The sequence below is a fragment of the Heptranchias perlo genome, chromosome 3 (assembly GCF_035084215.1).
Source record: "Heptranchias perlo isolate sHepPer1 chromosome 3, sHepPer1.hap1, whole genome shotgun sequence".
NCBI classification, from domain to species: domain Eukaryota; kingdom Metazoa; phylum Chordata; class Chondrichthyes; order Hexanchiformes; family Hexanchidae; genus Heptranchias; species Heptranchias perlo.
Window position 1 is genome coordinate 1,300,146 of NC_090327.1, and position 27,278 is coordinate 1,327,423.

General features: G+C 48.8%; 1 protein-coding gene across 1 annotated transcript in view; it reads right to left on the minus strand.

The window, feature by feature from the left end:
• ubtfl (upstream binding transcription factor, like) overlaps nt 1-27,278 on the minus strand; it is a 105,862-nt gene that overhangs the window by 9,612 nt on the left and 68,972 nt on the right. Inside the window, 5 exon segments of the mRNA XM_067977515.1 lie at nt 2,129-2,318; nt 4,479-4,567; nt 16,063-16,173; nt 26,896-26,991; nt 26,993-27,076. Of these exon segments, the coding sequence (XP_067833616.1) occupies nt 2,129-2,318; nt 4,479-4,567; nt 16,063-16,173; nt 26,896-26,991; nt 26,993-27,076 (570 nt within the window).

The window sequence follows — 27,278 nt, forward strand, 5'->3', positions numbered from 1 at the left end:
AATAAATGGGAGGGTACTGAGAGGTGTGGAGGAAGTGAGGGACCTTGGAGTGCATGTCCACAGATCCCTGAAGGTAGCAGGACAGGTAGATAAGGTGGTTAAGAAGGCATACGGGATACTTTCCTTTATTAGCCGAGGCATAGAATATAAGAGCCGGGAGGTTATGCTGGAACTGTATAAAACATTGGTTAGGCCACAGCTTGAGTACTGCGCACAGTTCTGGTCACCACATTACAGGAAGGATGTAATTGCACTAGAGAGGGTGCAGAGGAGATTTACGAGGATGTTGCCAGGACTGGGGAATTTTAGCTCTGAGAAAAGATTGGATAGGCTGGGGTTGTTTTCTTTGGAACAGAGGAGGCTGAGGGGAGATTTAATTCAGGTATATAAAATTATGAGGGGCCGAGATAGAGTGGATAGGAAGGACCTAGGGCACAATGCTAAAAGGGGTCTAGGAACAGAGAGATCTGGGGGTATATGTGCACAAATCATTGAAGGTGGCAGGGCAGGTTGAGAAAGTGGTTAAAAAAGCATACAGGATCCTGGGATTTATAAATAGAGGCATAGAGTACAAAAGTATGGAAGTCATGATGAACCTTTATAAAACACTGGTTCACCCACAACTGGAGTATTGTGTCCAGTTCAGGGCACCGCACTTTAGGAAAGATGTGAAGGCCTTAGAGAGGGTGCAGAAGAGATTTACTCGAATGATTCCAGAGATGAGGGACTTTAGTTACGTGGATAGACTGGAGAAGCTGGGGTTGTTCTCCTTGGAACAGAGGCGGTTGAAAGGAGATTTGATCGAGGTATTCAAAATCATGAAGGGTCTGGACAGAGTAGATAGAGAGAAACTGTTCCCATTGGAGGAAGGGTGAAGAACCAGAGGACACAGATTTAAGGTGATTGGCAAAAGAACCAAAGGTGACATGAGGGAAAACTTTTTTACACAGCGAGTGGTTATGATCTGGAATGCACTGCCCGAGGGGGTGGTGGAGGCAGATTCAATCATGGCCTTCAAAAGGGAACTGGATAAGTACTTGAAAGGAAAAAAACTGCAGGGCTACGGGGAAAGGGTGGGGGAGTGGGACAAGCTGAATTGCTCTTGCACAGAGCTGGCGCGGACTCGATGGGCTGAATGGCCTCCTTCCGTACTGTAACCTTTCTATGATTGAATTCTATGACCTATTTCCCTTAGTAGAGGAGTCAATAACCAGGGGGCATAGATTTAAAGTGATTGGTAGAAGGATTAGAGGGGAGCTGAGGAAAAATTTTTCACCCAGAGGGCGGTGGGGGTCTGGAACTCACTGCCTGAGAGGGTGGGAGAGGCAGAAACCCTCAATTCATTTAAAAATACCTGGATGTGCACCTGAAGAGCCGTGACCTGCAGGGCTACGGACCAAGTGCGGGAAAGTGGGATTAGGCTGGTGGCTCGTTTCTCAGCCGGCACTGACATGATGGGCCGAATGGCCTCCTTCTGTGCCGTAAATTTTCTATGATTCAATGAACACTGGGGCACAGTACTGGTGGGTACAGGTCTGTCCCTGTATAACACTGGGGTACAGTACTGGTGGGTACAGGTCTGTCACTATAACACTGGGGTACAGTACTGGTGGGTCCAGGTCTCTCACTGTATAACACTGGGGCACAGTACTGGTGGGTACAGGTCTGTCCCTGTATAACACTGGGGTACAGTACTGGTGGGTACAGGTCTGTCACTATAACACTGGGGTACAGTACTGGTGGGTCCAGGTCTCTCACTGTATAACACTGGGGCACAGTACTGGTGGGTACAGGTCTGTCCCTGTATAACACTGGGGCACAGTACTGGTGGGTACAGGTCTGTCACTGTATAACACTGTGGCACAGTACTGGTGGGTACAGGTCTGTCACTGTATAACACTGGGGCACAGTACTGGTGGGTACAGGTCTGTCCCTGTATAACACTGGGGCACAGTACTGGTGGGTACAAGTCTGTCCCTGTATAACACTGGGGTACAGTACTGGTGGGTACAGGTCTGTCCCTGTATAACACTGGGGTACAGTACTGATGGGTACAGGTCTGTCCCTGTATAACACTGGGGTACAGTACTGGGGGGTACAGGTCTGTCCCTGCACTGGGTTCACCCACCTTGAGCCAGAGCTCGAGCTCAGCCTTGTATTCCTGCTGCTGCTGCTCCACCCGTTTCTTGTACCCGTCTTTCTGGGCCTGGCTCTGTTTTTGCCACCTTTTCCCGATCTCCACCATTCTCTCCTTCAGCCCAAAGTGATTGAGCTCCCCATTGGTCAGCAACTCCTGGGAGAACATCTGGTAACCACTCCTGCAGGACGGGGGCAGTGGATCAGACTCTGGGACATGGATTCAAATCAATAACCCACAGGTACACACAACAAATACAGGCCGGAGTGCTCACTGCTGATTAGAGGGGGTGATAGTCTGATCAAGGGGCAGTGCCCGGCGAGGGCTCTCCCGGGTCAGGGGGCAGTGCCCGGCGAGAGCTCTCCCGGGTCAGGGGGCAGTGCCCGGCGAGAGCTCTCCCGGGTCAGGGGGCAGTGCCCGGCGAGAGCTCTCCCGGGTCAGGGGGCAGTGCCCGGGGACCGCTCTCCCGGGTCAGGAGGCAGTGCCCGGGGAGAGCTCTCCCGGGTCAGGAGGCAGTGCCCGGCGAGAGCTCTCCCGGGTCAGGGGGCAGTGCCCGGCGAGAGCTCTCCCGGGTCAGGGGGCAGTGCCCGGCGAGAGCTCTCCCGGGTCAGGGGGCAGTGCCCGGCGAGAGCTCTCCCGGGTCAGGGGGCAGTGCCCGGCGAGAGCTCTCCCGGGTCAGGGGGCAGTGCCCAGCGAGAGCTCTCCCGGGTCAGGGGGCAGTGCCCGGGGACCGCTCTCCCGGGTCAGGGGGCAGTGCCCGGCGAGAGCTCTCCCGGGTCAGGGGGCAGTGCCCGGCGAGAGCTCTCCCGGGTCAGGGGGCAGTGCCCGGCGAGGGCTCTCCCGGGTCAGGAGGCAGTGCCCGGCGAGAGCTCTCCCGGGTCAGGGGGCAGTGCCCGGCGAGAGCTCTCCCGGGTCAGGGGGCAGTGCCCAGCGAGAGCTCTCCCGGGTCAGGGGGCAGTGCCCGGGGACCGCTCTCCCGGGTCAGGGGGCAGTGCCCGGCGAGAGCTCTCCCGGGTCAGGGGGCAGTGCCCGGCGAGAGCTCTCCCGGGTCAGGGGGCAGTGCCCGGCGAGAGCTCTCCCGGGTCAGGGGGCAGTGCCCGGCGAGAGCTCTCCCGGGTCAGGGGGCAGTGCCCGGCGAGAGCTCTCCCGGGTCAGGGGGCAGTGCCCGGCGAGAGCTCTCCCGGGTCAGGGGGCAGTGCCCGGGGAGAGCTCTCCTGGGTCAGGGGGCAGTGCCCGGTGAGAGCTCTCCCGGGTCAGGGGGCAGTGCCCGGCGAGAGCTCTCCCGGGTCAGGGGGCAGTGCCCGGCGAGAGCTCTCCCGGGTCAGGGGGCAGTGCCCGGCGAGAGCTCTCCCGGGTCAGGGGGCAGTGCCCGGCGAGAGCTCTCCCGGGTCAGGGGGCAGTGCCCGGCGAGAGCTCTCCCGGGTCAGGGGGCAGTGCCCGGCGAGAGCTCTCCCGGGTCAGGGGGCAGTGCCCGGCGAGGGCTCTCCCGGGTCAGGGGGCAGTGCCCGGGGAGAGCTCTCCCGGGTCAGGGGGCAGTGCCCGGGGAGAGCTCTCCCGGGTCAGGGGGCAGTGCCCGGGGAGAGCTCTCCCGGGTCAGGGGGCAGTGCCCGGCGAGGGCTCTCCCGGGTCAGGGGTCAGTGCCCGGCGAGAGCTCTCCCGGGTCAGGGGGCAGTGCCCGGCGAGAGCTCTCCCGGGTCAGGGGGCAGTGCCCGGCGAGAGCTCTCCCGGGTCAGGGGGCAGTGCCCGGCGAGAGCTCTCCCGGGTCAGGGGGCAGTGCCCGGCGAGGGCTCTCCCGGGTCAGGGGGCAGTGCCCGGGGAGAGCTCTCCTGGGTCAGGGGGCAGTGCCCGGGGAGAGCTCTCCCGGGTCAGGGGGCAGTGCCCAGGGAGAGCACTCCCGGGTCAGGGGGCAGTGCCCGGGGAGAGCTCTCCCGGGTCAGGGGGCAGTGCCCGGCGAGAGCTCTCCCGGGTCAGGGGGCAGTGCCCGGCGAGAGCTCTCCCGGGTCAGGGGGCAGTGCCCGGCGAGAGCTCTCCCGGGTCAGGGGGCAGTGCCCGGGGAGAGCTCTCCCGGGTCAGGGGGCAGTGCCCGGGGAGAGCTCTCCCGGGTCAGGGGGCAGTGCCTGGCGAGGGCTCTCCCGGGTCAGGGGTCAGTGCCCGGCGAGAGCTCTCCCGGGTCAGGGGGCAGTGCCCGGGTACCGCTCTCCCGGGTCAGGGGGCAGTACCCAGGGAGATCTCCATTACCTCCCACACTGCCAGTCAGTAGAGTGTAACCTACACAGAACCAGACTCCCGGTCAGTCGATGGTCAGTCGACGGTCGCCCCCGGTCAGTCGACGGTCACTTACATTGGCGGTTTCTTTGGCTCCCCATCAAATTTCAGCTTCCTCGAGTGCTGTGCTGAGCCTGAGGACCAACGCCTCTCCATCAGTTCCCTCTGCAACACAACGGGGCTCCCATTACAACAAAACCCGCTTTAAACCATCCTCTGTGTAAACACTGGGTGTGTGGGGCTATGGGTGGGGTACGGGGGCGGGCGACGGGGGCGGGGTACGGGGCGGGCGACGTACGGGGGCGGGCGACGGGGGCGGGGTACGGGGCGGGCGACGGGCGGGGTACGGGGGCGGGCGACGGGGGCGGGGTACGGGGCGGGCGACGGGCGACGTACGGGGCGGGCGGGGTACGGGGGCGGGCGACGGGCGGGTACGGGGGCGGGCGACGGACGGGGAGGGCGACGGGCGGGGTACGGGGCGGGCGACGGGCGACGGGCGGGGTACGGGGCGGGCGACGCGCGGGGTACGGGGCGGGCGACGGGCGGGGTACGGGGCGGGCGACGGGCGGGGTACGGGGCGGCCGACGGACGGGGTACGGGGCGGGGTACGGGGGCGGGCGAGACAGACACCGGGTGGGAGGGGCCTCGGTTTAACATCTCGAACAGTGAGTAAATTATTCAGTTCGCAGTGGAGGGTGAAAATAGTTCCGAGCTTTTATGATTGTATTATAATAAAATCCATTAACTACACAAGGACTACATAAAACATCGCATCAACCACTGCCCACTGAATCCAAACTCTCGGCGTCTGCTCGATGTTGAGAGGTTGCATTTATTGACTGGACCGAACGGATTTATTCAATAACTGAGTGACTTGTTCGGCCACTTCAGAGGGCATGAGGACTCACCCACACAGCGAGGGACTGGGGTGAGGTGTGGGCCCAGACCGAGTCGGGGCGGCAGGTTCCCGTCCCTGAAGTTCGTTAGTGACCCAGTTGGGTTTTTACGACAATCCGGCAGTTTTCATGGACATTTTTTCCTGGTGCCAGCCCAGGAATTACCAAATTTATTCATTTCATTTTCACAACTTGCCCTGGTGGGTTTCATAGAATCATAGAAATTTACGACGCAAAAGGAGGCCATTCGGCCCGTCGTATCCGTGCCGGCCGAAAATGAGCCACCCAGCCCAATCCCACTTTCCCGCACTCGGTCCGTAGCCCTGCAGGTCACGGCTCTTCAGGTGCACATCCAGGTACTTTTTAAATGAGTTGAGGGTTTCTGCCTCTCCCACCCTCTCAGGCAGTGAGTTCCAGACCCCCACCACCCTTTGGGTGAAAAAAGTTTCCTCAGCATAGAATCATAGAAATTTACGAACCAGATAATCAGTTTCAGTGATGTTGGTTGAGGGATGAATGTCAGTCGGGACAGTGGGAGAGCTCCCCCGCTCCTCTTCAAATAGTGGCCACGGGATCTAACATCTCATTGGTTGGCAAAAGAACCAAAGGTGAGATGAGGAAAAACTTTTTTACACTGCGAGTGGTTATGATCTGGAATGCACTGCCCGAGGGGGTGGTGGAGGCAGATTCAATCATGGCCTTCAAAAGGGAACTGGATAAGTACTTGAAAGGAAAAAATTTGAAGGGCTACAGGGAAAGGGTGGGGGAGTGGGACTAGCTGGATTGCTCTTGCAGAGAGCCGGCACGGACTCGACAGGCCGTAACCATTCTATGAATCAATTCTATGATTCATCAGAAAGACAGTACCTCCAACAATGCAGCACTCCCTCAGTACTGCACTGGGAGTGTCAGACTGGATTGTCGGCTCAAGTCTCTAGAGTTGGGCTTGAACTCATGACCTTCGGATTCAGAGGTGAACTCATAACCTCTGGGTTTCTAGTCCAGAAAGGCTTCAAAGGGGAGGTACAGCACGGGTCTGATGCAGAGTAAAGCTCCCTCGACACTGCCCCTGTGCGAGAGCAATCCAGCTGGTCCTATTCCCCCGCCCTTTCCCCGTAGCCCTGCAAATTTCTTCCCTTCAAGTAAGGCTAATGGAATGCTGGCCTTTATATCTAGAGGACGAGAGTACAAGGGGGCAGAAGTTATGCTGCAGCTATACAAAACCCTGGTTAGACCACACCTGGAGTACTGAGAGCAGTTCTGGGCACCGCACCTTCGGAAGGACATATTGGCTTTGGAGGGAGTGCAGCGTAGGTTTACTAGAATGATACCCGAACTTCAAGGGTTAAGTTACGAGGAGAGATTACACAAATTGGGGTTGTATTCTCTCGAGTTTAGCGGCTGCAGGGCATTCTGGAGGGGGAGGGTGAACAGCCAGTAGTCGTGGTCCATATTGGTACCAACGACATAGGTAAAAAAAGGGATGAGGTCCTGCAAGGTGAATTTAAGGAGTTAAGAGATAAATTAAAAAGCAGGACTTCGATCTCAGGATTACTACCAGTGCCACGTGCTAGTGAGTATAGGAACAGGAGAATAGACAGGATGAATGCGTGGCTGCAGGGATGGTGTAGGAGGGAGGGATTTAGATTCCTGGGACATTGGGACCGGTTCTGGGGAAGGTGAGACCTGTACAAGCGGGACGGGTTACACCCGAGCAGGACCGGGACCAATGTCCTCACGGGGGTGTTTGTGAGTGCTGTTGGGGAAGGTTTAAACTAGAGTGGCAGGGGGATGGGAACCTGAGCGGGGAGTCAGAAGGGAATGAAGTTGAGAGCAGCAAGAGAGGGGAAGACCCAGGGGAAATCTACAATACAAATAGTACATACAGTTGTTCAAGAACAAGTGAGAGGGAAAAGCGTAGAGCAGCGGAAAGAAAGTGCACTTTAGGTACGACAGATAAAATAAAAACTAGAAAGTGCAAGGCGATTAACCCAGCATCAAAGCTGTGGCAGGGGGTTAGGAACCTGAGCAGGGAGACAGAGGAAAGCGTGTCAGGAAGGGACAGAAGGTATGGAGTAAAAGGTAAAGTGTTAAAAAAGGAAAAAGCAGGAACTAAGTGTCACAAAACATATTTCAAAGTACTTTATCTGAATGCACGTAGCATTCGTAACAAAATGGACGAGTTAACGGCACAAATAACTACGTATGGGTATGATCTTGTGGCCATTACAGAAACATGGCTGCAGGGTGACAACGACTGGGAATTAAATATGCCAGGGTATTTAACAATCAGGAAGGACAGGCAGGAAGGAAGGGGAGGTGGGGTGGCTATGTTAATAAAGGAAGGAATCACTGTAATACAGAGAAATGATATTGGGACAAAGGATCAGGATAATGAAACAGTTTGGGTAGAGATAAGGAATAATAAGGGGAAAAAAACACCAGTGGGCATAGTATATAGGCCTCCTAATAGTTGCAACTCTGCTGGAAGAAGTATTAATCAGGAAATAGTCGGGGCATGTAATAAGGGAACAGCTATAATTATGGGGGATTTTAACTATCATATTGACTGGACAAATCAAATTGGGCAGGGCAGCCTTGAGGAAGAGTTTATTGAGTGTATTAGGGATGGATTTCTTGAGCAGTATGTAACTGATCCAACAAGGGGGCAAGCAACCTTGGACCTGGTCCTGTGTAATGAGCCAGGATTAATTAATAATGTCCTAGTTAAGGATCCCCTTGGAATGAGTGACCATAACATGGTTACATTCCATATCCAATTAGAGGGTGAGAAGGTTGGTTCTCAAACAAGCGTACTGAGCTTGAATAAAGGAGACGATGATGGTATGAGAGCGGAATTGATTAAAGTGGACTGGGAAAATAGATTAAAGGGTAAGATGGTACATGAGCAGTGGTGTTCATTCAAGGAGTTATTTTACAACTTTCAAAAAATATATATTCCACTGAGGAAAAAAGGGTGTATAAGAAATGACAGCCATCTGTGGCTAAGTAAAGAAATTAAGGATAGTATCCGACTACAAACAAGGACATATAAGGTAGCCAAACTTAGTGGGAGGATAGAAGATTGGGAAGTCTTCAAAAGACAGCAAAAGGTAACTAAAGGATTGATTAAGAAAGGGAAGATAGATTAAGAAAGGGAAGATAGATTATGAAAATACATTAGCAAAAAATATAAAAACAGATAGCAAGAGTTTCTACAGTTATATAAAAAGAAAAAGGGTGGCTAAGGCAAACGTAGGTCCCTTGGAGGATGATACTGGGAAATTAATGGTGGGAAACATGGAGATGGCAAAAATGCTGAACAAATATTTTGTTTCAGTCTTTACGGTAGAGGACACTAAGAATATCCCAACACTGGACAAACAGGGGGCTCGAGGGGGCGAGAAGCTAAATACGATTAAAATCACTAAGGAATTGGTACTCAGTAAATTAATGGGACACAAGGCGGATAAATCCCCTGGACCTGATGGCTTACATCCCAGGGTCTTGAGGGAAGTGGCAGTAGGGATTGTGGATGCTTTGGTAATAATTTTCCAAAATTCTCTGGACTCGGCAAAGGTCCCGGCAGATTGGAAAACTGCTAATGTAACACCCTTATTTAAAAAGGGTAGTAGGCAGAAGGCTGGAATTGATAGACCAGTTAGCCTAACATCTGTGGTGGGTAAAATTTTGGAGTCTATTATTAAGGAGACAGTAGCGGAACATTTGGATAAACATAATTTAATAGGACAAAGTCAGCATGGTTTTACGAAGGGGAAGTCATGTCTGACAAATTTGCTTGAGTTCTTTGAGGACGTAACGTACAGGGTGGATAAAGGGGAACCAGTGGACGTAGTGTATTTAGACTTCCAGAAGGCATTCGACAAGGTGCCACATAAAAGATTATTGCTCAAGATAAAGAATCACTGGATTGGGGGTAATATTCTGGCATGGGTGGAGGATTGGTTATCAAACAGGAAGCAGAGAGTTGGGATAAATGGTACATTCTCGGACTGGCAACCAGTAGCCAGTGGTGTTCCGCAGGGGTCGGTGCTGGGTCCCCAACTCTTTACAATCTATATTAACGATTTGGAGGAGGGGACCGAGTGTAACATTTCAAAGTTTGCAGATGATACAAAGATGGGAGGGAAAGTAGAGAGTGAGGAGGACATAAAAAACCTACAGGGGGATATAGACAGGCTGGGTGAGTGGGCGGAGATTTGGCAGATGCAATACAATATTGGAAAATGTGAGGTTATGCACTTTGGCAGGAAAAATCAGAGAGCAAGTTATTATCTTAATGGCGAGAAACTGGAAAGTACTGCAGTACAAAGGGATCTGGGGGTCCCAGTGCAAGAAAATCAAAAGGTTAGTATGCAGGTGCAGCAGGTGATCAAGAAGGCCAACGGAATGTTGGCGTTTATTGCTAGGGGGATAGAATATAAAAACAGGGAGGTATTGCTGCAGTTATATAAGGTATTGGTGAGACCGCACCTGGAATACTGCATACAGTTTTGGTCTCCATACTTAAGAAAAGACATACTTGCTCTCGAGGCAGTACAAAGAAGGTTCACTCGGTTAATCCCGGGGATGAGGGGGTGGACATATGAGGAGAGGTTGAGTAGATTGGGACTCCACTCATTGGAGTTCAGAAGAATGAGAGGCGATCTTATTGAAACATATAAGATTGTGAAGGGGCTTGATCGGGTGGATGCGGTTAGGATGTTCCCAAGGATGGGTGAAACTAGAACTAGGGGGCATAATCTTAGAATAAGGGGCTGCTCTTTCAGAACTGAGATGAGGAGAAACTTCTTCACTCAGAGGGTAGTAGGTCTGTGGAATTTGCTGCCCCAGGAAGCTGTGGAAGCTACATCATTAAATAAATTTAAAACAGAAATAGACAGTTTCCCAGAAGTAAAGGGAATTAGGGGTTACGGGGAGCGGGCAGGAAATTGGACATGAATTTAGATTTGAGGTTAGGATCAGATCAGCCATGATCTTATTGAATGGCGCAGCAGGCTCGAGGGGCCGATTGGCCTCCTCCTGCTCCTATTTCTTATGTTCTTATGTTAAGGGGTGATCTGATCGAAGTTTATAAGATATTAAGGGGAACGGATAGGGTGGATAGAGAGAAACTATTTCCGCTGGTTGGGGATTCTAGGAGTCGGGGGCACAGTCTAAAAATTAGAGCCAGACCTTTCAGGAGGGAGATTAGAAAACATTTCTACACACGAAGGGTGGTATAAGTTTGGAACTCTCTTCCGCAAACAGCAATTGATACCAGCTCAATTGCTAAGTTTAAATCTGAGATAGATAGCTTTTTGGCAACCAAAGGTATTAAGGGATATGGGCCAAAGGCAGGTATATGGAGTTAGATCACAGATCAGCCATGATCTTATCAAATGGCGGAGCAGGCACGAGGGGCTGAATGGCCTACTCCTGTTCCTATGTTCCTATGTTCCATAGCTATTCTAAACCTAATGATACTATGATCGCTGTTCCCTAAATGTTCCCCCACGAACACTTGCTCCACTTGGCCCACCTCATTCCCCAGAATCAATTCCAGCAATGCCTCCTTCCTCGTTGGGCCGGAAACGTACTGGTTAAGAAAGTTCTCCTGAACACACTTCAAAAATTCCTCCCCCTCTTTGCCCCTTATTATTATTACTATCCCATAAGAACATAAGAAATAGGAGCAGGAGTAGGCCAATCGGCCCCTCGAGCCTGCTCCGCCATTCAAACAGATCATGGCTGATCTGGTCCTAACCTCAAATCTAAATTCATGTCCAATTTCCTGCCCGCTCCCCGTAACCCCTAATTCCCTTTACTTCTAGGAAACTGTCTATTTCTGTTTTAAATTTATTTAATGATGTAGCTTCCACAGCTTCCTGGGTCAGCAAATTCCATGGACCTACCACCCTCTGAGTGAAGAAGTTTCTCCTCATCTCAGTTTTGAAAGGGCAGCCCCTTATTCTAAGATTATGCCCCCTAGTTCTAGTTTCACCCATCCTTGGGAACATCCTCACCGCATCCACCCGATCAAGCCCCTTCACAATCTTATATGTTTCAATAAGATCGCCTCTCATTCTTCTGAACTCCAATGAGTAGAGTCCCAATCTACTCAACCTCTCCTCATATGTCCACCCCCTCATCCCCGGGATTAGCCGAGTGAACCTTCTTTGTACTGCCTTGAGAGCAAGTATGTCTTTTCTTAAGTATGGACACCAAAACTGTATGCAGTATTCCAGGTGCGGTCTCACCAATACCTTATATAACTGCAGCAATACCTCCCTGTTTTTATATTCTATCCCCCTAGCAATAAAAGCCAACATTCCGTTGGCCTTCTTGATCACCTGCTGCACCTGCATACTAACCTTTTGATTTTCTTGCACTCGGACCCCCAGATCCCTTTGTACTGCAGTACTTTCCAGTTTCTCGCCATTGAGATAATAACTTGCTCTCCGATTTTTCCTGCCCAAGTGCATAACCTCACATTTTCCAATTGTATTGCATCTGCCAAATCTCCGCCCACTCACCCAGCCTGTCTATATCCCCCTGTAGGTTTTTTATGTCCTCCTCACTCTCTACTTTCCCTCCCATCTTTGTATCATCTGCAAACTTTGATATGTTACACTCGGTCCCCTCCTCCAAATCGTTAATATAGATTGTAAAGAGTTGGGGACCCAGCACCGACCCCTGCGGAACACCACTGGCTACTGGTTGCCAGTCCGAGAATGTACCATTTATCCCAACTCTCTGCTTCCTGTTAGATAACCAATCCTCCACCCATGCCTGAATATTACCCCCAATCCAGTGATTCTTTATCTGGAGCAATAATCTTTTATGTGGCACCTTGTCGAATGCCTTCTGGAAGTCTAAATACACTACGTCCACTGGTTCCCCTTTATACGTTATATCCTCAAAGAACTCAAGCAAATTTGTCAGACATGACTTCCCCTTCGTAAAGCCATGCTGACTTTGTCCTATTAAATTATGTTTATCCAAATGTTCCGCTACTGTCTCCTTAATAATAGACTCCAAAATTTTACCCACCACAGATGTTAGGCTAACTGGTCTATCAATTCCAGCCTTTTGCCTACTACCCTTTTTAAATAAGGGTGTTACATTAGCAGTTTTCCAATCTGCCGGGACCTTTGCCGAGTCCAGAGAATTTTGGAAAATTATTACCAAAGCATCCACAATCCCTACTGCCACTTCCCTCAAGACCCTGGGATGTAAGCCATCAGGTCCAGGGGATTTATCCGCCTTGAGTCCCATTAATTTACTGAGTACCAATTCCTTAGTGATTTTAATCGTATTTAGCTTCTCGCCCCCTAGAGCCCCCCGTTTGTCCGCTGTTGGGATATTCTTCGTGTCCTCTACCGTAAAGACTGAAACAAAATATTTGTTCAGCATTTTTGCCATCTCCATGTTTCCCACCATTAATTTCCCGGTCTCATCCTCCAAGGGACCTACGTTTGCCTTAGCCACCCTTTTTCTTTTTATATAACTGTAGAAACTCTTGCTATCTGTTTTTATATTTTTTGCTAATTTATTTTCATAATCTATCTTCCCTTTCTTAATCAATCCTTTCGTTACTTTTTGCTGTCTTTTGAAGAATTCCCAATCTTCTATCCTCCCACTAAGTTTGGCTACCTTATATGCCCTTGTTTTTAGTCGGATACTATCCTTAATTTCTTTACTTAGCCACGGATGGCTGTCATTTCTTTTACACCCTTTTTTCCTCAGTGGAATATATATTTTTTGAAAGTTGTAGAATAACTCCTTAAATGAACACCACTGTTCATGTACCGTCTTACCCTTTGAACTATTTTCCCAGTCCACTTTAATCAATTCCGCTCTCATACCATCATAGTCTCCTTTATTCAAGCTCAGGACACTTGTTTGAGAATCAACCTTCTCACCCTCTAATTGGATATGGAATGTAACCATGTTATGGTCACTCATTCCAAGGGGATCCTTAACTAGGACATTATTAATTAATCCTGGCTCATTACACAGGACCAGGTCCAAGGTTGCTTGCCCCCTTGTTGGATCAGTTACATACTGCTCAAGAAATCCATCCCTAATACACTCAATAAACTCTTCCTCAAGGCTGCCCTGCCCAATTTGATTTGTCCAGTCAATATGATAGTTAAAATCCCCCATAATTATAGCTGTTCCCTTATTACATGCCCCGACTATTTCCTGATTAATACTTCTTCCAGCAGAGTTGCAACCATTAGGAGGCCTATATACTACATCCACGAGTGTTTTTTCCCCCTTATTATTCCTTATCTCTACCCAAACTGTTTCATTATCCTGATCCTTTGTCCCAATATCTTTTCTCTGTATTACAGTGATTCCTTCCCTTATTAACATAGCCACCCCACCTCCCCTTCCTTCCTGCCTGTCCTTCCTGATTGTTAAATACCCTGGCATATTTAATTCCCAGTCGTTGTCACCCTGCAGCCATGTTTCTGTAATGGCCACAAGATCATATCCATACGTAGTTATTTGTGCCGTTAACTCGTCCATTTTGTTACGAATGCTACGTGCATTCAGATAAAGAACTTCCAAATATGTTTTGTGACACTTAGTTCCTGCTTTTTCCTTTTTTAACACTTTACCTTTTTCTCCATACCTTCTGTCCCTTCCTGACACGCTTTCCTCTGTCTCCCTGCTCAGGTTCCTAACCCCCTGCCACAGCTTTGATGCTGGGTTAATCGCCTTGCACTTTCTAGTTTTTATTTTATCTCTCGTGCCTAAAGTGCACTTTCTTTCCGCTGCTCTACGCTTTTCCCTTTCACTTGTTCTTGAACAACTGTATGTACTATTTGTATTGTAGATTTCCCCTGGGTCTTCCCCTCTCTTGCTGCTCTCAACTTCATTCCCTTCTGACTCCCCGCTCAGGTTCCCATCCCCCTGCCACTCTAGTTTAAACCTTCCCCAACAGCACTCGCAAACACCCCCGCGAGGACATTTGTCCCGGTCCTGCTCGGGTGTAACCCGTCCCGCTTGTACAGGTCCCACCTTCCCCAGAACCGGTCCCAATGTCCCAGGAATCTAAATCACTCCCTCCTGCACCATCCCTGCAGCCACGCATTCATCCTGTCTATTCTCCTGTTCCTATACTCACTAGCACGTGGCACCGGTAGTAATCCTGAGATCACTACCTTTGAAGTCCTGCTTTTTAATTTATCTCCTAACTCCTTAAATTCACCTTGCAGGACCTCATCCTTTTTTTTTACCAATATGGACCACGACTACTGGCTGTTCACCCTCCCCCTCCAGAATGCCCTGCAGTCCCAGTCTATATTAGGATAATTGAAATGCCCCATTATCACCACTCTATGGTTCTTGCGCCTCTCTGTAATTTCCCTGCAAATTTGCTCCTCTATATCCTTCCCACTAGTTGGTGGCCTATAGAATACACCCAGTAGTGTAATGGCACCTCTAGAATCATAGATTATAGAATCATAGAAGTTTACAACATGGAAACAGGCCCTTCGGCCCAACATGTCCATGTCGCCCAGTTTATACCACTAAGCTAGTCCCAATTGCCTGCACTTGGCCCATATCCCTCTATACCCATCTTACCCATGTCACTGTCCAAATGCTTTTTAAAAGACAAAATTGTACCTGCCTCTACTACTGCCTCTGGCAGCTCGTTCCAGACACTCACCACCCTTTGAGTGAAAAAATTGCCCCTCTGGACCCTTTTGTATCTCTCCCCTCTCACCTTAAATCTATGTCCCCTCGTTATAGACTCCCCTACCTTTGGGAAAAGATTTTGACTATCTACCTTATCTATGCCCCTCATTATTTTATAGACTTCCATAAGATCACCCCTAAACCTCCTACTCTCCAGGGAAAAAAGTCTCAGTCGATCCAACCTCTCCCTACAAGTCAAACCATCAAGTCCCGGTAGCATCCTAGTAAATCTTTTCTGCACTCTTTCTAGTTTAATAATATCCTTTCTATAGTAGGGTGACCAGAATTATCTCTTAACTCTAACCAAATAGATTCTGTCCTTGACCCCTCCAGGACATCCTCTCTCTCCAGCACTGCAATATTCTGCTTAATCAATACAGAGTAAAGCTCTCTCTACACTGTCCCATCAAACACTCCCAGGGCAGGTACAGCACGGGTTAGATACAGAGTAAAGCTCCCTCTACACCGACCCATCAAACACTCCCAGAGCAGGTACAGCACGAGTGAGATATGGAGTAAAGCTCCCTCTATACTGTCCCATCAAACATTCCCAGGGTGGGAGATACAGATTAGAACTCTCTGCATTTTGTTGCCTATTTGAGCGAGATTGCAATTTTGGTGCTGAATTGGGATGTTTTTTGATGCGGGTAAATGGCCCCTGGATCACCATGGGATCTTCACACCCTCAACCAACATCACTAAAATAGATTATCTGGTCATTTATCTCATTGCTGTTTGTGGGATCTTGCTGTGTGCAAATTTTCTGCTGAATTTCCTACATTACAACAGTGACTACACTTCACAAAAGTTCTTCATTGGCTGTGAGGAGCTTTGGGAGGTCCTGAGTTTGTGTTTACCGCCCGGGCTGTCACGGGTCGAGTGCCCACTGGGGCAGTCGGTGACCTTGGCACCCTGTCTCCCAGCAACAGTCAGCGCCTTCAGAAGACAAGAGGAGAGAAATGGGGAGGTGGGGGGGGGGGGTTGGGGGGTTGGGGGGGGGGGCATGTGCGGGTAGCAAGGTCTGATGAGCACAATCTGCACCGTACGCACCTCGTATCGCCTCTGGTCGTCTGCTGCCTTCTTAATCCAGGGGATCTTCTCCTTCTTCTCCATGGTCTTCCAGGCGATCTCCATTGCTGATTGTGCCTTTTTGCGGTCGTTCTGCAGTCAGTGGGGGGGGGTGGGGGGGGGGGGAGTAAGGGGGGGAGGGGGCAATAGGAGAGAAAAGGCAAGATAGACTTCTCACAATAGATTTCAACTTGTAAGAGAAGCACTATGCAAGCTGCCGATATAATATTGCTAATCGTGTTAGGAAAAGCATTATAAAGGCTTGAGTAATGAGACACCAGTTGTGCAATGAAATATTCTATCTCATGTGCAGAAGATGGGTTAGGGAGGGTAGGAGGAGTTGGCCATTGCATAAACACGGGGTAAACATGGTGTCCTTGATAATTCGGAGACAACTAAGCATAAGGGAGGCAATGATGTCAGGTATTCGGTTATCTAGAATGTCCAGGGAGCGAACATAAGAAATAGGAGCAGGAGTAGGCCATACGTCCCCTCGAGCCTGCTCCACCATTCAATCAGATCATGGCTGAGCTTCAACCTCAACTCCACTTTGCCGCCCGATCCCCATATCCCTTGATTTCCCTAAAGTCCAAAAATCTATCGATCTCAGCCTTGAATATATTCAACGACTCAGCATCTACAGCCCTCTGGGGTAGAGAATTCCAAAGATTGACAACCCTCTGAGTGAAGAAATTCCTCCTCATCTCAGTCTGAAATGGCCGACCACTTATCCTGAGACTATGCCCTCTAGTTCTGGACTCTCCAACCTCTCAGCATCTACCCTGTCAAGCCTCCTCAGAATCTTGTATTTCAATGAGATCACCTCTCATTCTTCTAAACTCCAGAGAGTATAGGCCCATTCTACTCAACCTCTCCTCATAGGACAACCCTCTCATCCCAGGAATCAATCTAGTGAACCTTCGTTACACCGCCTCGAAGGCAAGTATATCCTTCCTTAGATAAGGACACCAAAACTGTACACAGTACTCCAGGTGAGGTCTCACCAAAGCCCTGTACAATTGTAGTAAGACTTCCTTACTCTTGTACTCCAACCCCCTTGCAATAAAGGCCAACATGCCATTTGCCTTCCTAATTGCCTGCTGTATCTGCATGCTAAATTTCCGTGTTCCTTGTACAAGGACACCCAAGTCTCTCTGGACATCAACATTTAATAGTTTCTCACCAATTAAAATATATTCTGTTTTTCTATTCTTCCTACCAAAGTGAATAACCTCACATTTCCCCACATTATACTCCATCTGCCATCTTCTTGCCCACTCACTTAACCTGTCTATATCCCTTTGCAGACTCTTTGTGTCCTCCTCACAACTTACTTTCCCACCTCGCTTTGTATCGTCAGCAAACTTGGATACATTACACTCGATCCCTTCATCTAAGTCTTTAATATAGATTGTAAATAGCTGAGGCCCAAGCACCGATCCTTGTGGTACCCCACTAGTTACAGCCTGTCAACCTGAGAATGACCCGTTTATCCCTACTCTCTGTTTTCTGTCCGTTAACCAATCCTCTATCCATGCTAATATATTACCCCCAACCCCATGAGCCCTTATCTTGTGTAACAATCTTTTATGTGGCACCTTGTCCAATGCGATAGATAGCTTTTTGGCAACCAAAGGTATTAAGGGATATGGGCCAAAGGCAGGTATATGGAGTTAGATCACAGATCAGCCATGATCTTATCAAATGGCGGAGCAGGCACGAGGGGCTGAATGGCCTACCCCTGTTCCAATGTTCCCATGACTTTTGAAAATCCAAATATACTCCATCCACTGGTTCCCCTTTATCCACCCTGCTAGTTACATCCGCAAAAAACTCGAATAAATTTGTCAAACATGATTTCCCTTTCATAAAACCATGTTGACTCTGCCTAATCATATTATGATTTTCTAAGTGCCCTGTTACCACTTCCTTAATAATGGATTCCAGCATTTTCCAGACAACAGATGTCAGGCTAACTAGCCTGTAGTTCCCTGTTTTCTCTCTCCCTCCTTTCTTGAATAGCGGGGTTACATTTGCTACCTTCCAATCCACTGGGACCCTTCTAGAATCTAGGGAATTTTGGAAGATCACAACCAATGCATCCACTATCTCTGCAGCCACCTCTTTTAGAACCCTCGGATGTCGGCCATCAGGCCCAGGGGATTTGTCGGCTTTTAGTCCCATTAGTTTCTCAAGTACTTTTTCTTTACTGATATTAATTGTTTTAAGTTCCTCACTCTCATTAGACCCTTGGTTCCCCACTATTTCTGATTTGCTTTTTGTGTCTTCTACTGTGAAGACAGATACAAAATATTTGTTTAACGCATCTGCCATTTCCTGATTCCCCATTATAATTTCTCCTGTCTCAGTCTCTCGGGGACCAATGTTTACTTTTGCTACTCTCTTCCTTTTTACATACTTGTAGAAACTCTTACAATCTGTTTTTATATTTCTTGCTCGTTTACTTTCATATTCTATTTTCTCCCCCTATTAATTTTTTGATCATAGAATCATAGAAGTTACAACATGGAAACAGGCCCTTCGGCCCAACATGTCCATGTCGCCCAGTTTATACCACTAAGCTAGTCCCAATTGCCTGCACTTGGCCCATATCCCTCTATACCCATCTTACCCATGTCACTGTCCAAATGCTTTTTAAAAGACAAAATTGTACCCGCCTCTACTACTGCCTCTGGCAGCTCGTTCCAGACACTCACCACCCTTTGAGTGAAAAAATTGCCCCTCTGGACCCTTTTGTATCTCTCCCCTCTCACCTTAAATCTATGCCCCCTCGTTATAGACTCCCCTACCTTTGGGAAAAGATTTTGACTATCTACCTTATCTATGCCCCTCATTATTTTATAGACTTCTATAAGATCACCCCTTAACCTCCTACTCTCCAGGGAAAAAAGTCCCAGTCTGTCTAACCTCTCCCTATAAGTCAAACCATCAAGTCCCGGTAGCATCCTAGTAAATCTTTTCTGCACTCTTTCTAGTTTAATAATATCCTTTCTATAATATGGTGACCAGAACTGTACACAGTACTCCAAGTGTGGTCTCACCAATGCCCTGTACAACTTCAACAAGACATCCCAACTCCTGCATTCAATGTTCTGACCAATGAAACCAAGCATGCCGAATGCCTTCTTCACCACCCTATCCACCTGTGACTCCACTTTCAAGGAGCTATGAACCTGTACTCCTAGATCTCTTTGTTCTATAACTCTCCCCAACGCCCTACCATTAACGCAGTAGGTCCTGGCCCGATTCGATCTACCAAAATGCATCACCTCACATTTATCTAAATTAAACTCCATCTGCCATTCATCGGCCCACTGGCCCAATTTATCAAGATCCCGTTGCAATCCGAGATAACCTTCTTCACTGTCCACAATGCCACCAATCTTGGTGTCATCTGCAAACTTACTAACCATGCCTCCTAAATTCTCATCCAAATCATTAATATAAATAACAAATAACAGCGGACCCAGCACCGATCCCTGAGGCACACCGCTGGACACAGGCATCCAGTTTGAAAAACAACCCTCTACAACCACCCTCTGTCTTCTGTCGTCAAGCCAATTTTGTATCCAATTGGCTACCTCACCTTGGATCCTGTGAGATTTAACCTTATGTAACAACCTACCATGCGGTACCTTGTCGAAGGCTTTGCTGAAGTCCATGTAGACCACGTCTACTGCACAGCCCTCATCTATCTTCTTGGTTACCCCTTCAAAAAACTCAATCAAATTCGTGAGACATGATTTTCCTCTCTCAAAACCATGCTGACTGTTCCTAATTAGTCCCTGCCTCTCCAAATGCCTGTAGATCCTGTCCCTCAGAATACCCTCTAACAACTTACCCACTACAGTTCCCAGGCTTTTCCCTGCCGCCCTTCTTAAACAAAGGCACAACATTTGCTACCCTCCAATCTTCAGGCACCTCACCTGTAGCGGTGGATGATTCAAATATCTCTGCTAGGGGACCCGCAATTTCCTCCCTAACCTCCCATAACGTCCTGGGATACATTTCATCAGGTCCCGGAGATTTATCTACCTTGATGCGCGTTAAGACTTCCAGCACCTCCCTCTCTGTAATATGTACACTCCTCAAGACATCACTATTTATTTCCCCAAGTTCCCTAACATCCATGCCTTTCTCAACCGTAAATACCGATGTGAAATATTCATTCAGGATCTCACCCATCTCTTGTGGTTCCGCACATAGATGACCTTGTTGATCCTTAAGAGGCCCTACTCTCTCCCTAGTTACTCTTTTGCCCTTTGTGTATTTGTAGAAGCACTTTGGATTCTCCTTTGCCTTATCTGCCAAAGCAATCTCATGTCCCCTTTTTGCCCTCCTGATTTCTCTCTTAACTCTACTCCGGCAATCTCTATACTCTTCAAGGGATCCACTTGATCCCAGCTGCCTATGCATGTCATATGCCTCCTTCTTCTTTTTGACTAGGGCCTCAATCTCCCGAGTCATCCAAGGTTCCCTACTTCTACCAGCCTTGCCCTTCACTTTATAAGGAATGTGCTTACCCTGAACCCTGGTTAACACACTTTTGAAAGCCTCCCACTTACCAGACGTCCCTTTGCCTGCCAACAGACTCTCCCAATCAACTTCTGAAAGTTCCTGTCTAATACCATCAAAATTGGCCTTTCCCCAATTTAGAATTTTAACTTTTGGGCCAGACCTATCCTTCTCCATAGCTATCTTAAAACTAATGGAATTATGATCACTGGTCCCAAAGTGATCCCTCACTAACACTTCTGTCACCTGCCCTTCCTTATTTCCCAAGAGGAGGTCAAGTTTTGCCCCCTCTCTAGTCGGGCCATCCACATACTGAATGAAAAATTCCTCCTGAATACACTCAACAAATTTCTCTCCATCCAAGCCCCTAATGCTATGGCTGTCCCAGTCAATGTTGGGAAAGTTAAAGTCCCCTACTATTACCACCCTATTTTTCTTGCAGCTGTCTGTAATCTCCTTACATATTTGCTCCTCAATTTCCCGTTGACTATTTGGGGGTCTGTAGTACAATCCTATCAAAGTGATCTCTCCCTTCTTATTTTTCAGTTCTACCCATATAGACTCAGTGGGCGAACCCTCGGATATATCCCCTCTCACTACTGCCGTGATGTTCTCCCTAATCAAGAACGCAACTCCCCCTCCTCTCTTACCTCCTGCTCTATCTTTCCTTTGCTGGTTTCTAAAACTCTCCCAATCCTCAGGCTTACCACTCTTCTTGGCAACATTATAGGCCTCTTCTTTTAATCTAATACTATCCTTAACTTCTTTAATTAGCCACGGGTGGATTACTTTTCCTATGGAGAAACCCTTCAATTTAAATTCTCAATCTACCTCGCCCCTCATACCTATATAATTGGCTTTATTTAAGTTTAAGACTCTAGTTTCAGACTTGGGTACGTCACTCTCAAATTCAATGTGAAATTCTATCATATTATGATCACTCTTCCCCAGAGGATCCTTTACTGTGAGATTACTAATTAACCCTGACTCATTACACAATACAAGATCTAAAATAGTCTGTTCCCTGGTTGGTTCCATGATGTATTGCTCTAGGAAACCGTCTGGAATACATTCCATGAACTCGTCCTCCAAACTATCTTTGCCAATTTGATTTGCCCAGTCTATATGCAGATTAAAGTCTCCCATGATTACTGCATTACCTTTGTTACAAGCTCCTATTATTTCATGATTAATACTCTGTCCAACGGTATAGCTACTATTAGGGGGGCCTATAAACTACTCCCACCAGTGTTTTCTGCCCCTTGTTATTTCTTATTTCCACCCAGATTGATTCTACTTCCTGATCCTCCGAGCCAAGGTCCTTTCTCACCCCTGAGAGCAGATGGCTGACACCACTGGACAGAGAAAATTATCGATGGGAGACTTGATGTTTGCACATAGTCCTGTAGAACATGGCAGGGCACGTTTGGAGGGCTGTTGGGAAAGCATGTAGGATCCTGGGCTTTGTTAGTGGAGGCATGGAGTGCAGGGGAGGGGGGTTATGCTAAACCTTTTTTAAACAATGGTTCGCCCTCAGCTGGAGTATTGTGTTCAATTCTGGGCACCGCACTTTAGGAAGGATGTCAAGGCCTTAGAGAGGGTGCAGAGGGGATTTACTAGAATGGTTCCAGGGATGAGGGACTTCAGTTATGTGGAGAGACTGGAGAAGCTGGGAATGTTCTCCTTGGAACAGAGAAGGTTAAGGGGAGATTTGATCGAGATGTTCAAAATCATGAAGGGTTTTGATAGAGTGAATAAGGAGAAACTGTTTCCAGTGGCAGAAGGGCCGGTAACCAGAGGGCACAGATTTAAGGAGATCGGCAAAATAGCCAGAGGCGACATGAGAAAACATTTTTTTACGCAGCGAGTTGTTCTGATCTGGAATGCGCTGCCTGAAAGGGCGGTGGGAACAGATTCAATAATAACTTTCAAAAAGGAATTAGGTAAATACTTGGAAGGGAAAAAATTTACAGGGCTGTGGGGAAAGAGCAGGAGAATGGGACTGGATAGCTCTTTCAAAAAGCCAGTACAGGCACGGTGGGCTGAATGGCCTCCTCCTGTGCTGTATCTACTACGATATTATGAACCGTTTGTGTTAATAAACGTATATAAACTGAGAAGTAAATCGTCCCTGTTAGAACGTTCTCGGAGGCAGGCTGGATCGCTCAACGGTAATTTCAGGGACCTTCGAGATTGTTCCTCGGAACCTTGTCAGTGATAAATTTTGCCAGGTTGTATCCCAATGTCTTATTAGTATGCTTAATTGTATTCTTATATTTTCTACTTATTGTAACTTCTTAACAAAACAATTCATACTTTGGAACAAAAACACTGCCAAGCCTTTTGGATTAAAGAGCGGCCCATTTAACAGATTTTCTGCTTCTTTTTCTTAACAGATTCCGAAAACCATTTCAAGAGTCTATCGAGCAGATGAGTTGGGGAGAAAGAGGCAGAGATTTGGCGGTCGAGGCTGGAGCACTGGCCCTGACCTGACACCGACCCTGCACTGACCCCACACACTGATCCTGCACTGACCCCACACACTGACCCTGCACTGATCTCACACACTGACCCTGCACTGACCCCACACACTGACCCTGCACTGACCCTGCGCTGAGCCCACACACTGACCCTGCACTGATCTCACACTGACCCCACACACTGACCCTGCACTGATCTCACACTGACCCTGCACTGACCCTGCGCTGAGCCCACACACTGACCCCACACACTGACCCTGCACTGATCTCACACTGACCCTGCGCTGAGCCCACACACTGACCCTACACACTGACCCCACACACTGACCCTGCACTGAGCCCACACACTGACCCTGCACTGACCCCACACACTGACCCTGCACTGACCCCACACACTGACCCTGCACTGACCCCACACACTGACCCTGCACTGACCCCACACACTGACCCTGCACTGAGCCCACACACTGACCCTGCACTGACCCCACACACTGACCCTACACACTGACCCCACACACTGACCCTGCACTGACCCCACACACTGACCCTGCACTGACCCCACACACGGACCCTGCACTGACCCCACACACTGACCCTGCACTGAGCCCACACACTGACCCTACACACTGACCCTGCACTGAGCCCACACACTGACCCCACACACTGACCCTGCACTGACCCCACACACTGACCCCACACACTGACCCTGCACTGACCCCACACACTGACCCTGCACTGACCCCACACACTGACCCTGCACTGACCCCACACACTGACCCTGCACTGACCCCACACACTGACCCTGCACTGACCCCACACACGGACCCTGCACTGACCCCACACACTGACCCCACACACTGACCCTGCACTGACCCCACACACGGACCCTGCACTGACCCCACACATTGACCCTGCACTGACCCCACACACGGACCCTGCACTGACCCCACACACGGACCCTGCACTGACCCCACACACTGACCCCACACACGGACCCTGCACTGACCCCACACACTGACCCTTCTAGTACTGCTCACAGTGAGTCAGAGATCAAGATGTCTGCACAAATGTAAGACTTTTAATTAGAAATATAAAATCATTGAAAGGTTACAGCACCATCGAGTCCGTGCCAGCTCTATGCAAGAGCAATCCAACTAGTCCCACTCCCTGCCCTTTTCCCGTAGCACTGCAAATTTTTTCTCTTCAAGTACTTATCCAGTTCCCTTTTGAAAGCCATGATTGAGAGCCACGTGGATAGCACATTTCAGGAGATGGTCACCCTGCAGCTTAGGAGAGTACAGGCAGAGGGGGACTAGGTGCCCACCTGACAGACAAGTTCTGAATACTGGTTAGAGGGGGGGGAGGAGAAAGATCAGGAGAGCAATAGTGATAGGGGATACAATAGCTAGGGGAGCAGACAGGCGTTTTTGTGGCTGTAGACGTGATTCCAGGATGGTATGTTGCCTCCCTGGTGCCAGGGTCAAGGATGTCATTAAGCGGCTGCAGAATATTCTGGAGGGGGGGGGGGGGGGGTGAACAGCCAGGGGTCGTGGTCCATATTGATACCAATGACATAGGTAGAAAGAGGGATGAGGTCCTGCAGGTAGATTTTAAGGAGCTAGGAAAGAGATTAAGAAGCAGGACCTCATAGGTAGTAATCTCCAGATTACTCCCAGTAACACGCTAGTGAGATAGAAATAGGAGGATAGAGCAGATAAATGCGTGGCTGGAGAGATGGTGCAGGAGGGTGGGCCAAGTGGAGCAAGTGTCAGTGGGGGAACATTTAGGGACCAGCGATCATAGTATCATAAGGTTTAGAATAACTACGGAAAAGGACACGGACCACTCTAAAGTAAAAATACCCAATTGGAGGAGGGCCAATTTCAATGGGATGAGAACAGATCTGGCCCGGGTAAATTGGAATCCAAGATTGGCAGGCAAAACTATAATTGAACAGTGGGCGGCCTTTAAGGAGGAGATGGTTCAGGTACAGTCTGGGTACATTCCCACGAGGGGGAAAGGAGGGCAAATAAAGCCAGAGCTCTCTGGATGACAAAAGAGATAGAGAGTAAGATGAAGCAGAAAAAAGGGGCCGTATGACAGATGTCAGGTTGATAACACAAGTGAGAACCAGGCAGAATATAGAAAGTTCAGAGGGGAAATGAAAAAGGAAATAAGAGGGGCAAAGAGAGAGTATGAGAATAGACTGGCGGCCAACATGAAAGGGAATCCAAAAGTCTTCTACAGGCATGTAAACAGTAAACGGGTAGTAAGAGGAGGGGTGGGGCCGATTAGGGACCAAGAAGGAGATCTACTCATGGAGGCAGAGGGGACGGCTGAGGTACTAAATGAGTACTTCGCATCTGTCTTTACCAAGGAAGAAGATGCTGCCAGAGTCTCAGTAAAGGAAGATGTAGTTGAGATACTGGATGGGCTAAAATTGATAAAGAGGAGGTACTAGAAAGGCTAGCTATACTCAAAGTAGATAAGTCACCCGGTCCGGATGGGATGCATTCGAGATTGCTGAGGGAAGTAAGGGTGGAAATTGCAGAGGTGCTGGCCATAATCTTCCAAACATCCGAGCTACATAAGGAGATATTAGGACGGGTGACCAAAAGCTCGGTTAAAGAGGTAGGTTTTAAGGAGTGTCTTAAAGGAGGAGAGAGGGACACAGGGGTTTAGGGAGGGAATTCCAGATGAACTGGTAACAAGGAAGCACACACTGAATCATCGCTGAAAGTTTGGTCAAAGGGGTGGGTTCTCCACGGGTGAGACAGCCTCTGTGGGGAATCAGGGGGAAGTTAGAAGGATTTTATTTTGTTTTCCAGAACTCAGATTGCTTTATGATAAGTGGCAGAAGCAGGGTAAGCATTTAAAAAGGAAGTTAAATAAAATCAGGAGGCAAAATTAGTGAGACGCTGACCATTAAAAGCAGAAAACTGCAGATGTGGGAAATCTGAAATAGAAACACTCAGCAGGTCAGGCAGCAACAGCGGAGACAGAAATGTAAGGTTTCTGACCTGAAATGTGACCCTACGTCTCTCTCCCCACAGAGGCCGTCTCACCCGTGGAGAGTCAATCGTGGCCTTCAAAAGGGAACTGGGTAAGTACTTGAAAGGAAAAAATTTGCAGGGCTACGGGGATAGGGCGGGGGAGTGGGACTAGCTGGATTGCTCTTGCATACAGCTGGCATGGACTCGATGGGCCGAATGGCTTTTTTCCGTGCTGTAACCTTTCCATGATTGAATCTGCCTCCACCACCCCCTCGGGCAGTGCATTCCAGATCCTAACCACTCACTGTGTAAAAAAGTTTTTCCTCATGTCACCTTTGGTTCTTTTGCCAATTACCTTAAATCTATGTCCTCTGGTCCTTGACCTTTCCACCAATGGGAACAGTTTCTCTCTATTTACTCTGTCTAGACCCTTCATGATTTCGAACACCTCGATCAAATCTCCTCGCAACCGTCTCTGTTCCAAGGAGAACAACCCCAGCTTCTCCAGTCTATCCACGTAACTAAAGTCCCTCATCCCTGGAATCATTCTAGTAAATCTCTCCTGCACCTCTCTAAGGCCTTCACATCTTTCCTAAAGTGCGGTGTCCAGAATTGGACCAGAGTTTTATAAATGTTCATCATAATAGGCAAGATTTTGAATACATTTTTATTGATAGATATAGAAGAGGAGGGTTGCAAGGTCCGGTGCCTGTAGGTCAGCTGGAGGAGGCCAATTCAGAAAACCGCATCCCGAGAAGAGATACATAAATATAAACAAAAGCAGCTCTGATCCACTGCTGACTTACCCGGTGATTTGCTATGTAATCTCTGATCACCGTCTGCTCCCAGATCTCCTCGGCGGTTTTGGGGGTCTCGGGAAGCTGTCCTTTCTTTGTCACCCCCGGCATCTTTCTTCTCCTTCAGGAAGTTCTGCATCTTCCGCTCGTGTTCTGCCTTCAAGGCCCTTTCCATCTTCTTGTACTTTTCCTGTAAAGGGCGAAATTAAGAAATCAGGTTGTCATTGACCAGAGTGTGGAATAATCGGCATGGAGCTCCCCTCTCCCCACACTCACCTCTCCAACCCACTCCCCCAAACATCGCTCTGTCCCCTCTCTCCCCACTCACACCTCTGCAACCCACTCCCCCAAACATCGCTCTGTCCCCTCTCTCCCCACTCACACCTCTCCAA